Consider the following 19815-nt stretch of genomic DNA (forward strand, 5'->3'; position numbering starts at 1 on the left):
GATAAAAAAAACAAGCTCCCTAGGCGACGAGATGTGTCCGCACCGCGCTTCTAGAAGCACTGCCCTAAGGCTCCGCAAGAGAAAACGGTTCCGGTCAGGGTCCCCGCTCGCAAGTGGGGGGCCCGGGAGGCGCAGGCAAGGAAATGAGCGGCGATGCTCCGCGCGGGTCATTCGCAGACACGCGGGAACCAAAGGGGGCGCCGGAGAGCCCTCCACACCCCGGGGACCCCTAGGCGGCTGCGGGGTCGGCTCCTCGGCCCGACTTCCGGCGGCTGGGGCTGGTCGGCTTGCGCAGGCCTGCGGCCCGCACCGCGCGAACCCCGCAGCGTCTTCCGGGCCGAGGCGGGGCCGGGCCGGCGGGAGGCGGGGAAGCGGGAAGGTGACCGGGGCGCGAGGCGGAGCCGGCGCGGTGGCGGCAGCGGGGCCGGCATGGGCGGCGCGGGGGCGCTCCTGAGGCCGGCGGCCCTGGTGAGCAGCCGCGGCCCCGCCGGCCGGCCCCCCCACTCCCCTCCCGAGCCCGCCCCGCCCGCCCCTCGGCTGAGCGTCCCTCAAGCCCCTACGTCGCCTGGTCCTTTGCAGCCCTCCCTGAGCGCCCGCTGGGCGCCAGCACCTCCCCCAGCAACTCCCGTTCCTCTCTTGGGACCCCTTATTCTTACCCTCGTATTTCTCCCACGCGCTTACTAAGCCCTGTCGTCTCTTCCCTCCCAGATGACTTCCCTCTGGAAGTCTTCCGCTTTCCATTGACTTTATTTTTCTGTTTCCAAACCACCGTCTTGCGATGCCTGCTTGCCTTGCAGAAGCTGAACCAGAGACGGGACATCACCTCCTGGCTGGTAAGTACTACCCCCCAATACCCCGTTTCCACTTCTCTCTGCCCTAGTCCCCCAGGCCCAGAGACCCCAAAGGTAGAGACCAGAGGAGGGAACCAGAATGGGTCAGCCCTGCGTTGTAGATTTCAGCCTGCGACTGCCTTGTCTATAGCTACCTTCCGGATGGCTCAGGGGAGATAGAGTGACCAGAGGGCCCAGGGCAGGGAGCAGGCTTCTGCCCTGAGAACAGCGGCGCCTGATAAACCCAGCCCTAGGTGCAGTTAGCCCCGCCTAGGCTGGCAGGATCCTGGGCCTCCCCTCCCTTGCACCCAGGTGAGAGCCAGGGTTTGAAAGGAAGGCCTGGACCCCGAAACCTATGTGCTTGCGTGGCCTTGAAATCTCTTCTCTATCTGGAGCTCAGGGGCCTTATGGTGTCCTGGGGGGGAGTGTCCTTGCAGGGTGGCATCAGATCAGCCTCCTGCAGAGGAAGCCTGTCACCAGCCAAGGCTCTTGGGAAATTGGACAAGGCCACAGGCAAGAAAGTGCTTCCAGGGCGTGAGCTGACCCTCACTCCCTCATCTTCTCTGCCACAGGCCCGATGGTTCCCCCAAACCCCAGCCAAGTCCGTGGTGGCCCTAAAAACACCCATCAAGGTGGAGCTGGTGGCTGGGAAAACCTACAGGTGGTGTGTGTGTGGCCACAGCAAGAAGCAGGTGAGAGACCTGTGTCCCCCTTCCCGTTGATATATGACACCTGTGGTTGGGGACGCTACCTGTTGCCCAGGAACTCCCACCCGAGACGTTCCTCTTTTTCCCACACATACCTGAGGGACGACAAGGGAGACTGGGGGGGAGGGATACTCTCAGGCCAGCGCCACCCACAGCCCTGAGCTCACCGTTCTCTGCATACCCCCTTCAAGATGCAGCCAGAGAGACAGAAACCCAGTCCCGGGGCCAGTCGGGTGGAGCCAGGGTTCTGTCCTCCTCTCCCGGTGCTCCCTCCTTCTCAGAGGCTCTGGGCTCTTGCCTGCCTCTCTCTCCCCTCTCTCCTTCCTCCTCCTAGGAAGCATCTGGGTCAGAGGTTCCCAGGCCTCAGACCCCAACACTGGGAAGACTTTGCACAGCCTCTCTGGCCCCGTGTGCCCCTTCCTGGCATCTGCTCCTGAAAACCCTCCCTTTCTCAGTTTCTGTGACTTTCCTGGCTTCTTGCTGTCTTGTCAGCCTGGCTGCCTGCTCCCAACTCCTTCTCTCTTCTGACCCAGGAGCCTTTCATCCAGCAGGAACCTGCCCCATATTCTTAGCCTCCGGGGTCCCTTCCTTTCTTGAGCTGGCTCTGAACTGTGTTCCTCCGAGCGGCATGGTGTGGTGTCAGCAGCCCAGGGCCCCGAGTCCTGCTTTGCCACTGATTTGCTGTGGACTTTGAGCAGGTCCTCACGAGGGTGGCGCTGTGCAGCCCACTGGTGAGGCCTAGCACAGGAGGGCCCTCTCTGCCTCTCTGCCTCTTGCCCTCTGGGACAGGTTGCTGATTTTTATCTGCACACGTCTCTCATCCATTCTCCTATCCCACCCTGACTCCAAGGCCAAGAGGCCTTGGGTCCAGCTCTGCCACTAACTAACTAGCTAACCACCTCTCTGGGCCCCCAGGAACACCTTCCAGGATGGAAGGGCATAGATGCTCGCACCAGGCAGCCAGTTTGCTGTGGGACGTCCCCTTCCCCCCTTCCCAGTTATTTCCTGGAGCCAAACAAAATTGATACCCCAGTCTTAAAGCCCACCCAGAGAAGTTTTTACCCCAAGAATATGGAGAAGGAAATGAATTTCATGAACCAATGGAGACTCAGAGCCATTAAAAAAAAAAAAAAACACCTATCAGCGTAAACATTGCTGATACCTAAGGGCCCGTTTCGCCTTGAAAATTCTGTTCTTGTGTCCTGGTCCTCTGGGGACTCCAGAAACTACTCCTGTAAAGACTCATACTTACCGAACACTTTCTACTGGCAAAGTGCATAACCATTATGTATTTTATTTTCTTGGGATGACGCTACTCTTTTTACTGTCACATTACAGATGAGAAAGGTGTGGTAGTGAACCCAGGCAGCATCACTTAGGAGTCTGGCCCCTGACCCCTGTGTGCTGCTCCTCCCAGCCCTGCCCCGCCTCGGCAGGTGGGGTTGGGTCTCTAACTTTCTTTCTTTCCCTCACCAGCCCTTCTGTGATGGCTCCCACTTCTTCAAACGCACTGGCCTATCCCCACTCAAGTTCAAGGCCAAGGAGACCCGTGTGGTGGCGCTCTGTACCTGCAAGGCCACCCAGAAGCCCCCATACTGCGATGGCACCCACAGGAGTGAGCGGGTGCAGAAGGCAGAAGTGGGCTCCCCACTCTGAGGGGGCGGCTGCTGACCGGCCCAAGAAGGGATCACCCCAGGGACCCCAGTACCCGTAGCTGGCTTGTGAAGGACTTGCTCCCGTAACCCGAGGTCTCCAACCTGGGGCAGCTGGAACTGGCCCCTGCCCCAATGCCTGCTCGCAAAGATGGCATTAAATAGGTGTGCCGGCCCAGAGCACCGTTCTTGTGGTCACTGGTGTGAGGGACATGACCGGTTGGTCCCTCTTCAGGATCTTAACATGGGCTGGGGACACCTGACTGGCCACAGGGAGGGAGCAGTTCAGGTTCATTCCATATAGGCAGGCTGAGCCCAGAGACAAGAGGAGGAGGCCAGGGCACCCACCCACCCTTTCCCTGTCCCCTCTATCCCAAAGAACTACAGGCTCTGGAGAGTATGCAGCATTTATTACAAAGCCAGGAGATACAGATGTCCCAGGAGGAGGATACAGCCACAGCACCTCAGACACAGGACGAGGTGCGAACACAGACAAACCCACTGGGGGACACCTGACCCCAAACACATAGGTTGTGATAGTCTTGCCTCCTCCCCTCATCCCGATCTGACCTATGTACATTGGAGGAAAAACTGGTAGGCAGGGGTCTGTTGGGGTCTGCCCCTCAGGGGGCAGACCACTTGACTTCTTGGGATGGAGCTGAGGTCAGATCTCACAGGTTCTGTCTTCTTGTGCTTTTAGATGCCTGTTGCTCTTTCCTGACTTGGCCTCAGCTGCGGGTGGGGAGGGCACTGGAGGACTGTTTGCCTTTGGCAAAATCTGGGGTCTGTGCTTATCTGAGGTCAACCCCCCCTTCCACCTCTCCACTACAGGCCCCCAAGTGAGACTTCCCCATCCGCCTTGCTAGTGCGGGCTCCTGGGTGGGGGGCGTGGAAGAAGGAGGTGAAGCGGTTCACAATGCTGACACCACAGTGGAAGTTCAAGGGCTGAGGCCTTCTGTGGCCTCAATCTTCTTTTCCACGAGATAAATGATGCAAAGGCCACACACACAGGGGGAAAAAAAAGGCAGAACTATCTATTACACAAAGTCTCTACTGCAAGAGGCGGAGGTAAGGGAGATGCCCTCTCCACTGCCCACTTGCTCCTCAGAACCAGGGGATAGGCTGCATTTGTAAAAGGCACTGTCTTAGCAATTCTCTGGACATTCAACAATGGTGGGGGGGAGGGTACTGGTCAGGGTCAGGGCAGGACAGCGGCCAAGATGGGGAGAGAAACAGAGTGGACCTCATACACAGCCAGCTCGAGTCGTGCCTAAAGCTTTGGGGGTTGGTGGGGGCCCCTCCAGCACCGCATATGCCTTGGGAAACAGAAGGAGGATGGGGCAGGGCTTCACCGAGCCTCAAGTGGCCCCACCAATCCACCTCTAGGCACCCCCAAAAAGAGCAGAGCAAATTACACAAGACCGCCTAAAATCGAGCACCCCATCCCCCACACATACACACACACATCAAGTTTGTTTCCTGTGGCATTTAAATTAATCTGGTTGGTCCATAGAAAATAAGTATGTATATTTGGTTTCTCCTATGTACATATATATATAGATTTATTTATAAAACCCATCCCCGACCCCTAAGGTGGGGGGAGCTGGGGAAAGTAGAAGAGGTGGAAAAGGGGGCCCAGAAAAAGTGGAGGGGTGGAGAGGCATTGCTGGAAAAGGAGGGAGAGGGTCCCTTTCCTCAAGTTAAGGGGGGCACGGGAGCTCCGTTGACAGTCATCTTGCGCCCCCTGCTGGTGGAAGGCGGTGTCTGCAGGCAGTTCGAGGTGCCCCCGTTGGCAGCTGTGGTGGCCCCACCGGCTGTCGCGGGGGGAGTGGGGGAGGTCGGGTGGGGGGCCGAGGGGCCATGGGAGCTGGGAGAGCCATGGGAGGGGGTGGCTGGGCTGGGCAGGGAGGAGGAGGTGGCCGGCAGGGTGGCAGGGCTGGGAGCCTTGTCGCTGACTGACTCACACTCAGACGCCCCGCTGGTATTGGTGCCCTCGGAGGGGGTGGGCGCCGTGGGCAAGGTGAGCCGCTTGCAGGCTGGCTGGACGCGATACTTGAGGGGGAGAGGGCCATTCTGCAGGGAGAGGGGAGGGGAGGGCGTCAGGAGAAAGAGGCTCACGGGGCAGCCACCCACCTTCACCCCACGGCACCCAAACAGGGAGAAGGGAAGGTCCAGGCCTTGGAGAGGAGAAAGACTGGGTAGAGAGGAGGAGACACGCAATGTGGGACTGACCAAGCAAGGCCGGAGAGACAGGGGCACACAGAGACCCAGAGAGGAAGGGAGCGCACGTAAGACCCGAGACAGAAAAAGGAGAGAGGGAGGCCGAAGAGCAGAAGGCGAAGTTTACTCCTCCACGCCCGAACTGGGGGGCACGTGATCTGCCCAAGGATGCTTTTCTCCTTCTGAGTGCGGAAAGTCATCAGTGAGAGAGCGTCCGGAGGCGGACCTGGTGTGGGGCAGGCCACCCTGGACATGTCCGGCTCATGAGACGAGGGATAAGCTGTCTGTGATTACAGCAGGGTGGCCCACGTGATGGCCCAGTGTCCCCTTTCGGCCCTGTCCCCTTTCTGGCACCACCCCACCCACTCACCCGCCGCCAGGGGTAGATGTAGGCGATGTCCATGAGGGTATAGTATTCCTTCAGCGGCTCGTCCTCATAGAGAACCTCAACCTGGAGGAGGAAAGGGAGGACAGCTCAAGCCTCCAGCTGTTCGGCAAAGAGGCTCCAAGCAGGCGGTCCCTCATTACTCTGGGGTTTCATGATGGATTCGACTTCCCTATCAGAGTTGTTCCAACATAACTCCTGACCAGCAGGTGGGAAGGGATCCAAAGAAGATACCCACATCATCAACAGCCCCAGCCCCAGCAATCCACACGGCGGTCTGGGTCCCCTTCTATCTCTGGCATGTTCTCCAGAGGAGCTAACAGGCAAAGAAAAGGCCCAGGTGAGAAGGAACCTGTGGAGCAATGACTCTCACTCAGGCTGCACAGTGGAATCACACCAATGCTTGGATCTCACTCCGAGATTGTTTTAACTGGTATGACATGAATTGAGTTTTAATCTCAACAGGCAACCCCTCACGTAATTCTGACGTGTGGCAAAGTTTGGGATCCACTGTCCTAGAGCCTCAATAGTCCATAGACCAGCAGCACCGGAAGCACCTGGGAGCCTGCCAGCAATGCAAAATCTACTCAATCAGAATCTGCATTTCGGGACTTCCCTGGCGGTCCAGTGGTCAGGACTCCGCGCTTCCAATGCAGGGGGTGCCAGGGGGTGCCAGGGGGTGCATCTTCGATCCCTGGTCAGGGAACTAAGATTCCTGCATGCCTCTAGGCACGGCCCAAAAAAAAAAAAAAAAAAAAAAAGGAACCTGCATCTGCATTTTAACAAGATCTCTAGGGGATCATACACATATTCAAATTTGAGAAGCAATGTCCTAAAGCTCCTTGGCAATTTCAGACTAGCATTCCCACAGCCAGCTGGCACCAGATAAGGTCCTGCATTTTTACACACACACCTCTGCCATAGTTCTAAACGTGCAAGCATGTACACACACACACCCCATCTTGGTCTCACGCACCTCTGCACGCTGGCTTCAGCAGACGCAGACTGCCCCACCCCAATCTAGTTTTCAATTACCCTTCTACATGGGCTCAATTACACAACCGTGCAGGCCCTTGGTGACGCCCAGCCAGCCCTGAACAATGGCTGAGATGCACAGATTGTCAGATGCACCCACACACGGACACGTTTTTCAAAAGGGCCCAGGGACTCACCTTGTACTTGCTGGGCACATCCATCTTGTTGCGGAGAAACTTGGCGAGATGCATGACAGTCATGGCTGCTGGGCATCGCAGGAAGCGCACCCCTGTCTGCTGCGGGAGAGGCACCCAAGGGCTGGGGTCCACCCCGGCACTCTCTCCCAGCCCACACCCCGCTCCTGGGCAGGCCCCAGCACTCACTTTCTCCTTGTCACCATCCCCATTTTCCAGGGGGCCCTTCTTCTCTTCCCGGTCCCTGCAGAAGGAGAAGGAATGAAGCAAGGGAGACCCTGGAGCAGGCAGGATCTAACTGCACACATCCGGAAGGCCCTCCCGGAAGCACCCTTTCCTCCCAGGGGAATGGGGACGGCATGGGAGAAGGGACCCGGCCTAGGACCCCCAAAGGACCAGGCATGGGCCAGACTTGCCTGACGCCTTCGTAGAACTCGATGGAGAGGCTGACAATCTCGTCGTCGCTCAGAGCCCCCTTCTCCTGCTCCAGGACCTCGCCACGGTCCTCGTTGGAGCCGTTGGGAACTGCAGAAGGAGAGAGCTCTGAGGCGTTGGCCTGGGGGGGGACAGGAGCCCCACCAAGGACCCAGGGATCTCAGAGCTCAGTGCGGTGAGCCCAGCCACGCCTGGGCTGGGGAGGCCGTGTGTGGTGCCCACCGGCCCTCCATGCCTCTGGCCCTTACACCTGGGGCAGCGCCGCGCGCACACACGTGGACACACTCACCTTCTGTCAGGGGGTAGGCTGCATAGAAATCCCGCCTCCGTTTCATCTCATCTAGAAGAGAGGGAGCAGCGCTGAGGCGGGGAGCAGCGCTGAGGCGGGGAGCAGGCTGAGGCGGGGAGCAGGCTGAGGCGGGGAGCAGCAGGCTGAGGCGGGGAGCAGCACTGAGGCGGGGAGCAGGCTGAGGCGGGGAGCAGCAGGCTGAGGCGGGGAGCAGCAGGCTGAGGCGGGGAGCAGCAGGCTGAGGCGGGGAGCAGGCTGAGGCGGGGAGCAGGCTGAGGCGGGGAGCAGCAGGCTGAGGCGGGGAGCAGCAGGCTGAGGCGGGGAGCAGGCTGAGGCGGGGAGCAGCAGGCTGAGGCGGGGAGCAGCAGGCTGAGGCGGGGAGCAGCAGGCTGAGGCGGGGAGCAGCAGCCTGGGCAGTGGGGGAGGGGGGAGGGGGCGGGAGGACGAAGGGTGTAGGTACCTTTAAAAAGCCCAGGGACCAATTTGTAGACGATGTCTTGAAGGGTTTTGTCAGATCTGGAAAAAAGCACACGGGGGCCTGTCGGCAAGCACCTCACCCTGACTCTCCAGCCTGGGGCCCCCTCTTCCCACCTCCCTTCCCGAGATCCAGGGCCCAGGCATGGGGGTCCCTAGAGGCCTTGTCTCTACCTCTCTAGAATTTCTCAGCTGGATACATCCCTGAGGGAAGGAAGGGGATTCGGTCCATGCCTGGTGCTTCTCCTCCACCTGCCACCCTGGCTTCAGGAAGCAAGGAGGGCTGGGGGACAGAGGGCAGCTGCCCCAGAGGATGGGCGGGGACAGGAGGAGGTGCTGGGCCCACCTGATGCTCAGCAGCGGCCGGGTTTTGTGCACCTGTACGTCGCACATGGGGCAGTACTTGTTGGTCTCCAGGTAGCGCACAATGCAGGTTTTGCAGACTTGGGGGGGTGGGGGTGGTGTGGAGGGAAGAGGAAGAGTCAGAGTCCCCTTCATCACCCAGGACCAACCCCCATGCCCCCTGCTCGGGTTCAGGTATCCCCTCTTCTCCACCTTGTTCCCGCAGCTCAGGCCAGTTCAAAGACCCAACACAGTCCTGTCTTGCACAGATGGCAACTGCCCCTTATCATCCATCCTTGGGGGAGGATAGATTGTGTGTGTGTGTGTGTGTTTGTGTGGAGCCAGTGTCATGTACCATGCAGAAGGTGAGCCCCAAGTCCCAAGCCCCCCGGACGGAGTACAAAACAATAGCCAACCTATTAAGACACCTCCCAGGGTCCTTGACCCCCAGCCACAAGCCTGTGGTGCACACCAGGGCACCTGCATCTTCAGGGAGTGCAATTTCAGCCACAGAGATTCAAGGAGAGAACTGAGATTTCAGGTAAAAGTTCCCCAAATGAACTTCTGAGCTGAACCCTCCAGTATCCCCTCCCAGGCAGCCTCTCAGGGACCTGGGACCCTCACCAGACACATGGACATGTTTGCTCTTCAGGGCAGAGGCCACCCACCCGAGGAGCAGCCCCTCGACCCAACTCACAGGAATGCAAGCACTCCACGATGGTAGTGGCGTCGATGAAGTACCCCCCGCAGAGGGCACACATGAGGTGAGGGTTCAGCTCGGTGATTTTAATCCGTGTGGTCCGATGCATGATGCCGGGGTGGGGGGCAGGGGACTGGGGAGCGTCACCCTGGGAAATAAACATGGAATCAGGAACCCACAGAGCCAAGAGCCCCTCCCACACTCTACTCCACCTGCCCCACAAGCGACATCGCTCCTGGGCCCAAGGCCCTTCCTTTCCCTTTAAGGCCGGACAGGGTGCACGTGTGGGGATGGTTCTTTCTGACTCCCTGTGAGTGTTCCCTGGGTGCCAGGGGCTCTGGAGATTTCATGACCTTGAGCAACAAGGTCAGGTTCTATCTCAGGACAGCAGAAAGACTGAGGTTAGACCACAGGAAGTACTACTCAACTCTCCAGAGGATGTGGGGAGGCAGGAAAATGGAAGAGAACAGAGATTTAAAAATTCTCCCTGGGCTTCCCTGGTGGTGCAGTGGTTAAGAATCCGCCTGCCTAATGCAGGATACACGGGTTCGAGCCCTGGTCTGGGAAGATCCCACATGCCGCGGAGCAACTAAGCCCGTGTGCCACAACTACTGAGCCCGCACGCCTAGAGCCCGTGCTCCACAACAAGAGAAGCCACCGCAATGAGAAGCCCGCACACCACAACGAAGAGTAGCCCTAGCTCACCGCAACTAGAGAAAGCCCACGTGCAGCAACGAAGACCCAACACAGCCAAAAATAAATACATAAATAAATAAATAAATCACACACACACACACACACACACACACACACAATTCTCCCTGATCCCAATCCATATTCACTCAAGTGAACTCACTAGGAACTATGAGGAAACTTAGACTCCTGACTGGGTCTTTCTACTCCATCCTACCCTCCTTCCATCCCATCACTCCTTACTCCTTCTCCAGGAAGCGTTCCCTGGAAACACTGGGGGCACGACCGCCCTAAGGCTGAAGGGGGCACCCCATAACTTGTCCTTGCACTGCTGCGTCCAGCCCCAGCCCCGGAGCAGCTCCCTGGAAATGCACCATATGCTGACCATGCAGGTTGTAGGCCTGGTGCTCAAGCAGGAAATACTGAGGATGGTCCTTATGTGCCCAAAGTTGGGAACACACAGCTCCAGCCCGCCCCCTGGCCCAGCCCTGGACTCTGCAGGTTAACTGCAAAGTCTGGGCAAAAAGACTGCCACTGCCCCTTCCACAGGAAGGCCGCCATGTGCCCCGACAAAGAGTCTGCTGCACGTTGCCCCTCCCAGGCACACGCAGGAATCTCCCCACGTGGGCACTGCTACCCACCCACCGTATCCTGTCTGCAACCTGGCCACAAGCTGCCCAGTGACAGACCACAGGCTCTCAGAGATGCCTGCCAAAGCTATGCAGAAAGTTCTCCCCACAGCCCACCGAGTGCCCAGCCAGGCCCTGGCAGGGTCCGGGGAGGAAAGGCAAAGCCCAGGTCTAGACTGGCTGACGTGCTTACTTCTTGGTATAGAAATCCAACCTGCACCCAGAAGCGATGGCACCTCCCTCCTCTTTCCCAGAGTAGAAGCCCAAGGGGCAGGGCTTGGGAGGGCGGCCAAGTCCCGACAGCTCTTTTACAACATACATCCTTCTCTCCTTTCCAGAAAGATTTCTAAAGCCAACACATTGGGTTTTCTAGGACCCAAAATTCACAGCTGGGAAACAGCAGTTTCTATAGAGACCCCAGAATGAGTTTGGCCAGGACCCAAACAGCCAACAGAGGCTGGCCAGAGACCGAAAGAGATGGAGAGACACAAAGGCCACATGTGAGAGAGACACCAAGTTGCAGAGCAGACAGAGAGGAAAAAGAAAGCCCAGACCCAGTGGAGACGCAGCGGCCAAGACCTGCAGACATGGCCCGAGGAAGGAAAGGGGTTCCCGCCTCCCCTCAGCCAGCTCTCCCTGCATGGGTCCCCTCTTCATAATTATGTAGAAGCCTTGCTGGCTACTACACTGTTTGGTCGTTCCCATAGTAACCCCTGGCAAGATGCCCAAATATTATTACAACCATCCAGAGGAGGGAACAAACTCCAAGTGGCTGACTCGCTGAGCGTGTGTAATGTCCATCGGATGTGTACAGGCTGCTGGACCTCCAAAGGTACTTCATGTGACTACTTGCCCCATGTGTGTGTCTTGTCCAAACGAATCTAAGTGTGTGTGTGCACAGCCAGAAACAAAACATTTTGGGGTCTGATAATATATGAGGGTCCTGGTTGCTATTGGCAAATCTCATGTCTTCTTTTCTCTGTCTCTCACACACACTTACACACACACACACACACACAAACACGTGGGCGCTTCACACTGCCTTAGCCACCTCATTCACATACTCACTGTGTTTTCAAAACAGACACTTGCTTTTAAGAACTCCCATGCAGTTCCCTCCAGGCCAACTGTGGCCTCAACATGCAAGAGCTCCTAAGCAAATGGCTTTGACCCTCACCCTCTCACTTCTGCAAGCACTCAGACCAAGACTACCCCTCAAGCTCTGTTCTGGATGCACGGGTGAAGGCAAGAGCTGTGGTGCTTACTGGATGAAATGTTCCTCCTTCTCCCTTTAAGAAATGAGCCCCCTTGCCACACTCCCTGCTCCCCCCCCCCCCATCCCCAGGGGCCTCAGACCTCTGGGGCTGGGGGTGGGGAGAAGCACTGATTGGTTCCTCACCTGATTGCCATGGTTACCTGCAGGGCCCTGCCAGCAGGTGCCAAGAACAACTGTAAACAGGAGCTCTGTTCCCTCACCCACTCACCATCTCTCTCCCCCCATGAGCTCCCAGGCCCCACATCTCATACCCAGCTCCTCCCCAGCTGCAACTGGCTGGACCTCCAGCTCCCATCACCTTAGGGAAGAGCCTGAGGGTGAAGGAGAGGGAGAGACAAGTCCCAAGAAGCAGAAAAAGGGAGACCAAGGGCCATTTGGAAGTGGCCCTGTGGAGCTCTGGGGGCTTTCACAGGTCAGTACTGACCACATCCCCACAGTGAACCTGAGCACCGTCTCCCACCCACAATACCTCCCCCAACCGGGGGCCAAGTCCTTCAATATCTTCTGTCCCCAAACCACTGTTTTTGCAAGGGCATCATGGTGGAACAGCCCTTGCTCCTGGCCCCTGGTGCCCCAGGTTTCAGCTATAGTGGCAGGAAAGGAGCTTGATCAGCACCCAGCAACCAACCCCAACTCCTCCTTGCCATCCAAGCCTGGCATGTGTCTTTCCCCATCCTCAAAGCCCCCTACTTATAGAGATCACCCCCGATCTCTCCATTCTTACCAGTCTTTTTCTGGAAGCTCCCCCGTAATTTAGACTTCTCTCAGCGTCAGTTTTTTTTCTTTTTCCCCTGCAGAAATAGCCAATCTCTGATAACCCAGAGGTTCCCTTCTGCTCCTTCAGATGCCCAGCTACAGAATTCTTTGCTCTGCTTTCCCTCCACATGAAATTCACCCAACTCCCTTACTAGAAAATCTCCAAGTCTTGGGAAGAGGCACTGAAGGTCACATCCAGACATCTAGAATTGCAGAGGTGGAAGGGATCTTATTAGAAAGCATCTTGTCCAGTCCTTTCATTTTACAGATGAAGAAACTCAGAAAGAAGTGACTTGTCTCAGGTCATGCAGTCACTCAGTGGCAGTTCTAGGACTAGACGCAGCCTGACTCCCGTTCCAGTGCTCTTTCCACACTGGCACCCAGGCCGGGCTTCCTACTCATCTAAGGAACCAATAAGCCTGGCCTGACTCCATCCAGGCAGGCGGAAGGTAGAAGGACTCCAGGTTCCACAGAAGACCATTCAGTGAGCCATCTGGGCCAAAACATAACCAACAGTACACATTCTCCCTTTGAAGTAGAAAGAGGAGAGGGGGCAGAGGCTAATGGCCTCACCCAACTTTCCTGATACAGATATGGAAGCAGGCTCTGTGGAAGCTCAGTCAGCCAGACTGTACTGGGTCCCAGGAGTTCGGGTTCAGCTGTGCAACCCTGTGTATCTGTGTGTGTGTAGGGAGAGTAGGGGGTGGAGGTCTGTCTGGGACACTGTCAAACTCTCAATGTTCCCTGATGCTTGACCTTGGGTGGAGGATCTGCACCTCCCACCAGCAGCATCATAAAAGTCCTCTAGTCTCCTGAAGACAGGCTCACTCTACCCTCCCTCCCTTTCCCACCTCTCAGCTTCCTAAGATCAAACAAAGACAAAAATCCAAAATATACACAGATACACACTGCCAGATACACACACACATATGCACACACAGCCAGACACACCCCCTCCATTTCTCTCTCACATTCACAACACACAAGGCCAGACACTTGGCCAGACACACACACAGACACACCCCAACACACATAGAGCCAGACCAGAGCCAGGCCCACGCTTGCCAGATGTACAAGCCGCCCCCACCCACCCCAGGAGCACACAGTCTGACATCCCTGCCTGAAACCAGAGCTGCAAACACACACCACCCTTCTGTGCATCCCCGGTCTACCGAGGGTAAATTATAACATAAGTCTTCCAGCAACAAAGGCAGTGCAGCTCCCAGCCTCGCTCTGGGGGCCAGAGGCTGGAGGAGTGGGGTGGGCATCCAACCTGCATGAAGATGTCACCTCTTCCTGTTCAGGCTCTCTCCATTCCCATGGCAACAGCTCCATCAACCAAGATCTCCCAGGGAAGACCAGAAGCAGGAGAGAGCACCCCCCACAAAGACTTCAACTTGAACCCCACCCAGCTACACTCTGGATCCCAAGTCCCAAGTCTCACCTCAGGCCTGTTTCCTGCCTCATTCCAAAGACAGCTCTAAGACCTCAACCCCCAACTCCAAACCAGGAAACCCCGGGGAAAACCTCCCCTCCAAAAAGCTATAACAGAGCTGCCTTTATGCTCCTTCTCCAAGTACTGGCACCTTGGAACAGAGTGGAGAGGGGGAGGAAGAGAAATTATAGAGTTTCAGGAACAGATGCAAACTGCAAGAGGCCCAGAGAAGGAGGCTTAAGAACGGAGTGGGAGACAACCAGGAGACCACCCCCCCGCCCCCAGAGACAGGGAGGCCTGGAGACTGAGGCAGCGCGGCATGGCGGGGGCGGGGGGCTCTCTGAGACACAAAGACCAGGGGGAAGCGCGGGGCAACGCTTCCACAATATTTACAGGCAAATTCACCATCCCCAGGCCTCCTCCTTCCCCACCTCAAGCCATCCGGAGCAATTCTGGGCAGACGGGGGCAGTGGGGGAGGGAGAGAGGCATGCCTGGGCCCCCCGTGGAGACAGGAGGGGCAGGGGTGTCTGCTCGCCGAGGGGTCCCATCCCCTGAGAAATAGAAGCAGGAGGACCTAGGAAAGGAGGGGGCAGCCGGGCTCCCCAGTGGAAGAGCGGCCAGTCCGCCAGCCCCCTCCTGCATCTGCGGGCGATAGGATATATCGCGATAAATCTTCCCCATCTCCATTCTACCCCCTCCACCCCGGCATCCTCAGGAACCTGGGTCAGAAGATCAGAGACCCCAGTTACCGGGTGGCCGCTCCTACCTTCCCTAGAGCCAAACTTTCGGCGGGGCCCAAGGAGGGGTGTTCCGGAGAAAGAGGCTCCGCCGAGGTGGTTCGGGGAGGGGGCGGGGCGCCCAGTCCCGGGATGGCGGGGGGAAAGGGACCGACTGGGGGAGGTGCCCGAGAGGACCGGTCCCGGCAGGGAAGAGCGCCCTCCCCCGGCCCCGCAGCAATCGAAAAGCTCGTCCCCTTCCTCCCAGCCTCAAGTCCTCGCGCGTCCACGACGCCCCAGTGCCCAACGAAGAAACCGAGAGCGACCCCTCCCCAAACCGAAAGGAGTAGTGGGAGAGGTCCAGGAGCTGCTCTGGCTCGTGGGGAGGGCTAGGGGGGCAGAGATCCGCCTCAGCGCGGAGCCCCAAAGCCCTTGTGGCTGCCTCGGACCCTCCCCCTCGCTACCTCGGGAGCAGGGTCTAGGGGGGCTGCGGCACAAAGAGGTGGTGGTCGAGGGAGACGCCAAATCGTTAAAAGGGGAATGCACTTCGGCCATCTTGGAAGGGAGGAAAAGGAAAAGGAGAGAGAAAAAAGGGAGAAAGGCGGACGGGGCGAGCTAGGACAGGGGCCGGCGGGGGTGGGGCGGAGACGCGAGAAGGCCCGGCTCGGAGCCTACCCCCACAGGGGTTTGTAAAGAAGGATGTACCGGCTCCCAGTCCCAGTCCCCAGATGGTTACGGGGTAGGAGGAGGAGGGAGAGGGGAGTCCGCGTCCGCTTACCTGGGTTCGGGGTCCGGTGGGTCTCGGGGAGGGGGGGATGGGAGGGAGGGAGGGAAGGGAGGGGAGGGGGGCCGCAGCCGTGTCGCTCGCTCGGGCGGCGAGAGGGGAGAAACCTACGGTAAGAAAGGAGTTTGTGAAAGCGGTTTGGGGTGGGAGGGAGAGAGGGGAGGGGAGGGGACGGAGGGGGGAGGGGAGGGACCGGAGCTCGGAGGCGGGGGGAGACAAAATGGCTTTTTTCCTCCAGACAAGAGTAGGTCCCGCCCACCACTCACCCACGTGACCTCATTCCTTCAGGGTGTTGTGCGGAGAGGGGAAGAGGAGGGGGAGAGGCTAAGGCTGCGCCCCCAACCGGGTGCCGGCCCCCCAAAACTAGACCACGACCTCACCCTTCCTCAACTAACCCCTGCCCCCAAAATATGTGTGCGCCCCCCCCTACCCCCTGACCTTGCGATCCTCGCCCCTAGCTGGAGCGCCTGGAAAATGGTGAGATGAGGACTGGGCTGAAATGTGGCTCGCTCTGCAGCCCTCCACCCCTCGGCCTCGACCAAAGGGCAATGTGCTCAGGCGGGGGACGCGCGACGCTTCTGGCCACGAGTCCGGGTTATTTTCATTCACTTAAGTGACACTCCCTTGAAATTAATAACTGCATGGGTGAGAGCGAGCGTCTCCTCCCCACTCCCCTTGCCCTCTCGGCGGCCCGATCGGCGGCTCTGAAACGCTGCGCCCGAGACCCGGCCCGGGCGCTTCGGGGGCGCAAACCGCCGGGGGGACGGAGGCAGAGGCCTGGAGGGACGTCTCGCGCCGAGGGCTCAGTTTGCTGTGGTGGAGGCTGGCGCCTCCGGTGTGCTTGGTCAAGATCGGAACGCAACCTGGGCCGGGAGGCAAGCTGAAGACGTCAGCTCAGACTCCGGGCCCGGGACACAGTAACCTGGCCTAACGCGAGAGGCCCGAGTGCACTCGAAAACAAGGCGCCGGGGCTCGGAAGTGGGCCCGCGCTTTTTTCCTGCCGGGCACTTATTCCCGCATTTTTCGCCCGCGCGCCGATTGCGCCCCGACCTCTGCAAGGTTGGTGCGCCTAGCCCGCCCAGGCGGCGGGAGGAGTCCGGAGAGCGCAAAGGCGGCTGGTGCCCGCCTATTCCGATCGTCGCTCCGGGCTCCGGTACCCAGTGGCTCCCGCCGGGAGGAGAAAACTAGGAGGGATCTTGGAAAAGCTGGGAGCAGCAGCTGAGGCCGGCGCCGGGGAAGCCGATCGATACTACGTTATGGAGATTACCGTGGGCCCGCCTCATTAGGACGATCGATTCGCGTATTCGTTATTCAGGATTTATTAGGGATGATCATTATGTCAGTCGCTCCAAAGAACTCGATTAGCCGGCCAGAAGCGCCATTAAGCGCACTGGCGGTGGGTGGCTCAAGTTAGGAAATTAGGAAACGAATCTTCAGCAAGCATCCGACCGCCTTCCTCTTCCTCCTTCCCTCCTCTTTGGCAGCCCAGGCAGACCCGAAGCTGAGGCCCCCGGGCTGAATGCTTTCACCCTTTGGCTGGCGACCAGAAGACCTGCGGACACTGGCCGCCAAGTGACCCCAGCTTCAGTCTTTGGCGCACACCCACCGAGTGGGGGCGGGGAGGAAGAGGAAGGGCTGGAGAGACTTCCGCCCAGAGAGGGTGGTCTGAGAACCCGCGGGAGCAGGGCCGGGGAGGATTCGGTCACCTGCTCTCCCTTCCTTCCTTGTGCGGGGAGACCGGGAGTTCTCCGCCCTTCACGGAAAGGGGGCTCTTGGCGGGGACACGCCCACTGTCCCTAGGGCAAGTGTGTTGCCGGCATCCTGGACTCTGCCCGGGAAGGCTAGCGCATCCTCTATGGTCCCCTGCGGGGAGGGGAGTGCAGCGGGGACTCCTGGTCTGCCACTCCTTTCGGGCTAGAAGATCCCGGGCAAGAGAAACCTATAGGGGTTTCGCGAAGGTCTCGGTCTCACCCATGATCCACAGGAGGCACCCAGGGGCTGTCTTGAATGAAGGTGGGAGAATATCAGCTACTGGGAAGAAGGCTGACGTCCCTCTGAGTCCCCACTGCGGCCCTTTAATCCTGGAGTGCTGCCCAAGGGGACGACCGTGCTCACTGGGAATCCGCTCATTTGTTCCTCAGACAGTTATTAAGCGCCAATCACGAGCAAAACCACAAGACAGAAGACCCCACTACCCACTAAAGCTTCATTTTAATCACTTCCATCATTTTCCAGTCCCCACATCCCTGGCCTTTCTGGCTTTATCAGGAGAACCTCTGATCAAACCTTTCTCGCTTCTGAAGTTCCCAGGTTTCCCGACAAAGAAGTACCTGTCCTGTGCCATTGTCAAAGACTACACTAAGCACAGGGCATATAAAACTGATGAGCCGGGCTTTTGCCCCACAAGGTGCTCACAGGCCGGCGCGGGCAAGCCAGAGGGTTACACAGCCTGTCCCGTTAGCTTCTATGGGCACTGTGTATCCTTCCGTTTGCCGCTTACCACCCCCCACCCCCGCCCCTGTAAACTCGAGGTAAGGGTGGGTGAGCACTGGGGAAGGCTTTCAGAGAGGCTTCCTTTCAGCCCAGTCTTGAGGAGACACCAAAAGTGGAAGGGAACTGCTTGAGAGAGTCCTTAGCTTAGCCCCTCTTAAAAGTGGAGGCTCCCACTCCCAGCCCAGGGAGGCAGCTCTGGCGGACGTGAGATGCCATAGCTTCCCCTCCATTGTGTTAGTTGTAGTATTTCAGGAGGTCACCTAGCTGACAAACTCTTCATCAGAAGAGTCACGGTGTGTGTCATAGACTAGAAGTTTCCAGAGGGCAGGAACTCGGGAATCCAGGTAATTATTTCCAGCACATATACCAAGGGATACTGCGAGGATAAGATCTCCTGGAAGAGGATGACAATGGTAGGAGAGGGCAGCTCCTCTAGTGATATTATGACTATCTTTACCTGTGTTCTTTATCCCTTCTCTCTCCCCAAAACAATGTCCTTTGTCAGATTCTGCTTCTATTTCCGCATCCTCTTCCCCACGTCTCTGTATTTCTAGAAAAAAAACCTGTTTTGTTGTTGTTGATTTATTTTTTCTCATGCTTCTCATATTAACTGATTCTCTTTTCCCTCTCTCCATTTTCTCCGGGTCTTCCTTCCACTCACCCGCCTATTTCTCTGTCGTGTCCCCTCTTTCTGTCTCGCTCCGTATATCACAGCTGTGTTTTCCCTTTCTCACCTTTCTCTTCATCCCTCAATTTGCCACTGCCTTTGTCTCTCGCACTACTTTATTCCTTTCCAAATGTAATATTTCGAGATTGTAACATTGATTGAAGCAGACAATGGAAAACTGTTCAACCTCCTCTGCAAATTCATTCTTAATCCTACGAAAAATGCAACGTTAAACGTATTGCATGGTGAGACAAAAACCTGTCTTTGCCTTTCCTGCAATCCAGCTTGGGGGCGGGGTGGGAGGTAGGCGGAGGAAGGAAGTGCTGGAGACATTATCCCGTCATTAACGGAACAACAACGAATTTTCAGTCACAACGACCCTCTGATTAGCTATAGAAAAAGTGTTGTCCCTGCTATTTCAATACAAAATTTGGCTTTACAGCGGTTAGGAAAATAATGCCTTTACGTTTTCCTTTTCAGGGTGGAAAAAAAGCAGACAGCGTCCCTGGGTGGGCTCGAACCACCAACCTTTCGGTTAACAGCCGAACGCGCTAACCGATTGCGCCACAGAGACGGTGATAACTACTTGTGTCGCAGTGAGCCGAGTCAATGGGAGTGAGCCTGCGACAGCGCAGGACTCGGAAATTCCATAACCGGACGAAAGAAGTCAGACCCAAAGAAGGGTCTGGATCTGGGGAGGGGAGCAGGCGGGACGTGCTCGCCTCCCCTCCATTGGCTCGGGGGTGGCGGAAATCGTCGCCTGCCTCCTCTGGATCTTAAAGTTGGGGAAGCCCGTGATGTACCTCTTTAGGGTGATCTGAGATTGGGGATACGTGAAGTCGACCTGCTGAGAGTCCCCCAAAGCAGAACCACCTTCGGCTTCCAAACGTCCCCTTTGCAGCCCAACCCCTGCAGCCGCAGAATACCCGCGACACCCTCCCTGTGCCCCTCCCCGTCGCAAGAGTAAATACGCACTTTACGGGCACCTCTTAAATACTAGGCACAGCTCTAGTCCAGTGCATGTCCAGAGCCTAGCATGGTGCCTGGCATACAACAGATGTAAGGATTTCTGGAATGAATAAATGAAACAAGCTTCATGAGTAATATGCCCGACCCACACAGCGTGCTCTTAACCAACCCCGTGGCCCTTTACTGGAGCCAA

General features: G+C 57.6%; 3 protein-coding genes and 1 non-coding gene across 8 annotated transcripts in view; 2 read left to right on the forward strand and 2 right to left on the reverse strand.

Annotated features, from left to right (window-relative positions):
- The window catches only part of LOC132354513 (large ribosomal subunit protein eL19), a 410792-nt gene that overhangs the window by 59171 nt on the left and 331806 nt on the right, over positions 1–19815 (forward strand). The gene's annotated exons all lie outside the window — the stretch shown is intronic.
- CISD3 (CDGSH iron sulfur domain 3) lies at positions 144–3369 on the forward strand. Of its 3 annotated transcripts, none has more exons than XM_059906376.1 (4): positions 144–379; positions 709–833; positions 1403–1522; positions 3014–3369. In XM_059906376.1, the coding sequence occupies exons 1-4, from the start codon at positions 154–156 to the stop codon at positions 3191–3193; spliced, it is 651 nt and encodes a 216-aa protein (XP_059762359.1). In that variant the 5' UTR covers positions 144–153; the 3' UTR covers positions 3194–3369. The 3 variants fall into 3 exon arrangements, with proteins under 3 accessions (XP_059762359.1, XP_059762360.1, XP_059762361.1); XM_059906378.1 differs by lacking the exon at positions 144–379 and adding an exon at positions 388–468 and having other exon boundaries at positions 798–833; XM_059906377.1 differs by lacking the exon at positions 1403–1522.
- On the reverse strand, positions 3581–15695 carry PCGF2 (polycomb group ring finger 2). Of its 2 annotated transcripts, XM_059907351.1 has the most exons (10): positions 15488–15695; positions 9201–9351; positions 8508–8604; positions 8148–8203; positions 7688–7738; positions 7380–7488; positions 7153–7207; positions 6967–7065; positions 5780–5860; positions 3581–5262 (listed from the first exon to the last, which is right to left on the reverse strand). In XM_059907351.1, the coding sequence occupies exons 2-10, from the start codon at positions 9310–9312 to the stop codon at positions 4885–4887; spliced, it is 1038 nt and encodes a 345-aa protein (XP_059763334.1). In that variant the 5' UTR covers positions 9313–9351; positions 15488–15695; the 3' UTR covers positions 3581–4884. The 2 variants fall into 2 exon arrangements, with proteins under 2 accessions (XP_059763334.1, XP_059763333.1); XM_059907350.1 differs by lacking the exon at positions 15488–15695 and having other exon boundaries at positions 6967–7062.
- Positions 19154–19227, reverse strand: TRNAN-GUU (transfer RNA asparagine (anticodon GUU)). The gene has a single exon. It is a non-coding gene; the product is annotated as a tRNA-Asn (tRNA).

Source organism: Balaenoptera ricei, chromosome 20 (genome assembly GCF_028023285.1).
Source record: "Balaenoptera ricei isolate mBalRic1 chromosome 20, mBalRic1.hap2, whole genome shotgun sequence".
In the NCBI taxonomy this organism is placed as follows: Eukaryota; Metazoa; Chordata; class Mammalia; order Artiodactyla; family Balaenopteridae; genus Balaenoptera; species Balaenoptera ricei.

Coding starts and splice junctions, on each gene's coding strand:
- CISD3 (XM_059906376.1), top strand. CDS start 154: ATGCTCCGCGCGGGTCATTCGCAGACACGCGGGAACCAAAGGGGGCGC. Junction 380..708: donor GGAGGCGGGGAAGCGGGAAG/GTGACCGGGGCG, acceptor CTTCCCTCCCAG/ATGACTTCCCTCTGGAAGTC. Junction 834..1,402: donor GGGACATCACCTCCTGGCTG/GTAAGTACTACC, acceptor TCTCTGCCACAG/GCCCGATGGTTCCCCCAAAC.
- PCGF2 (XM_059907351.1), bottom strand. CDS start 9,312: ATGCATCGGACCACACGGATTAAAATCACCGAGCTGAACCCTCACCTC. Junction 7,208..7,379: donor GAGTTCTACGAAGGCGTCAG/GCAAGTCTGGCC, acceptor CTCCTTCTGCAG/GGACCGGGAAGAGAAGAAGG. Junction 5,861..6,966: donor ATGTGCCCAGCAAGTACAAG/GTGAGTCCCTGG, acceptor TTCCTCCTCCAG/GTTGAGGTTCTCTATGAGGA.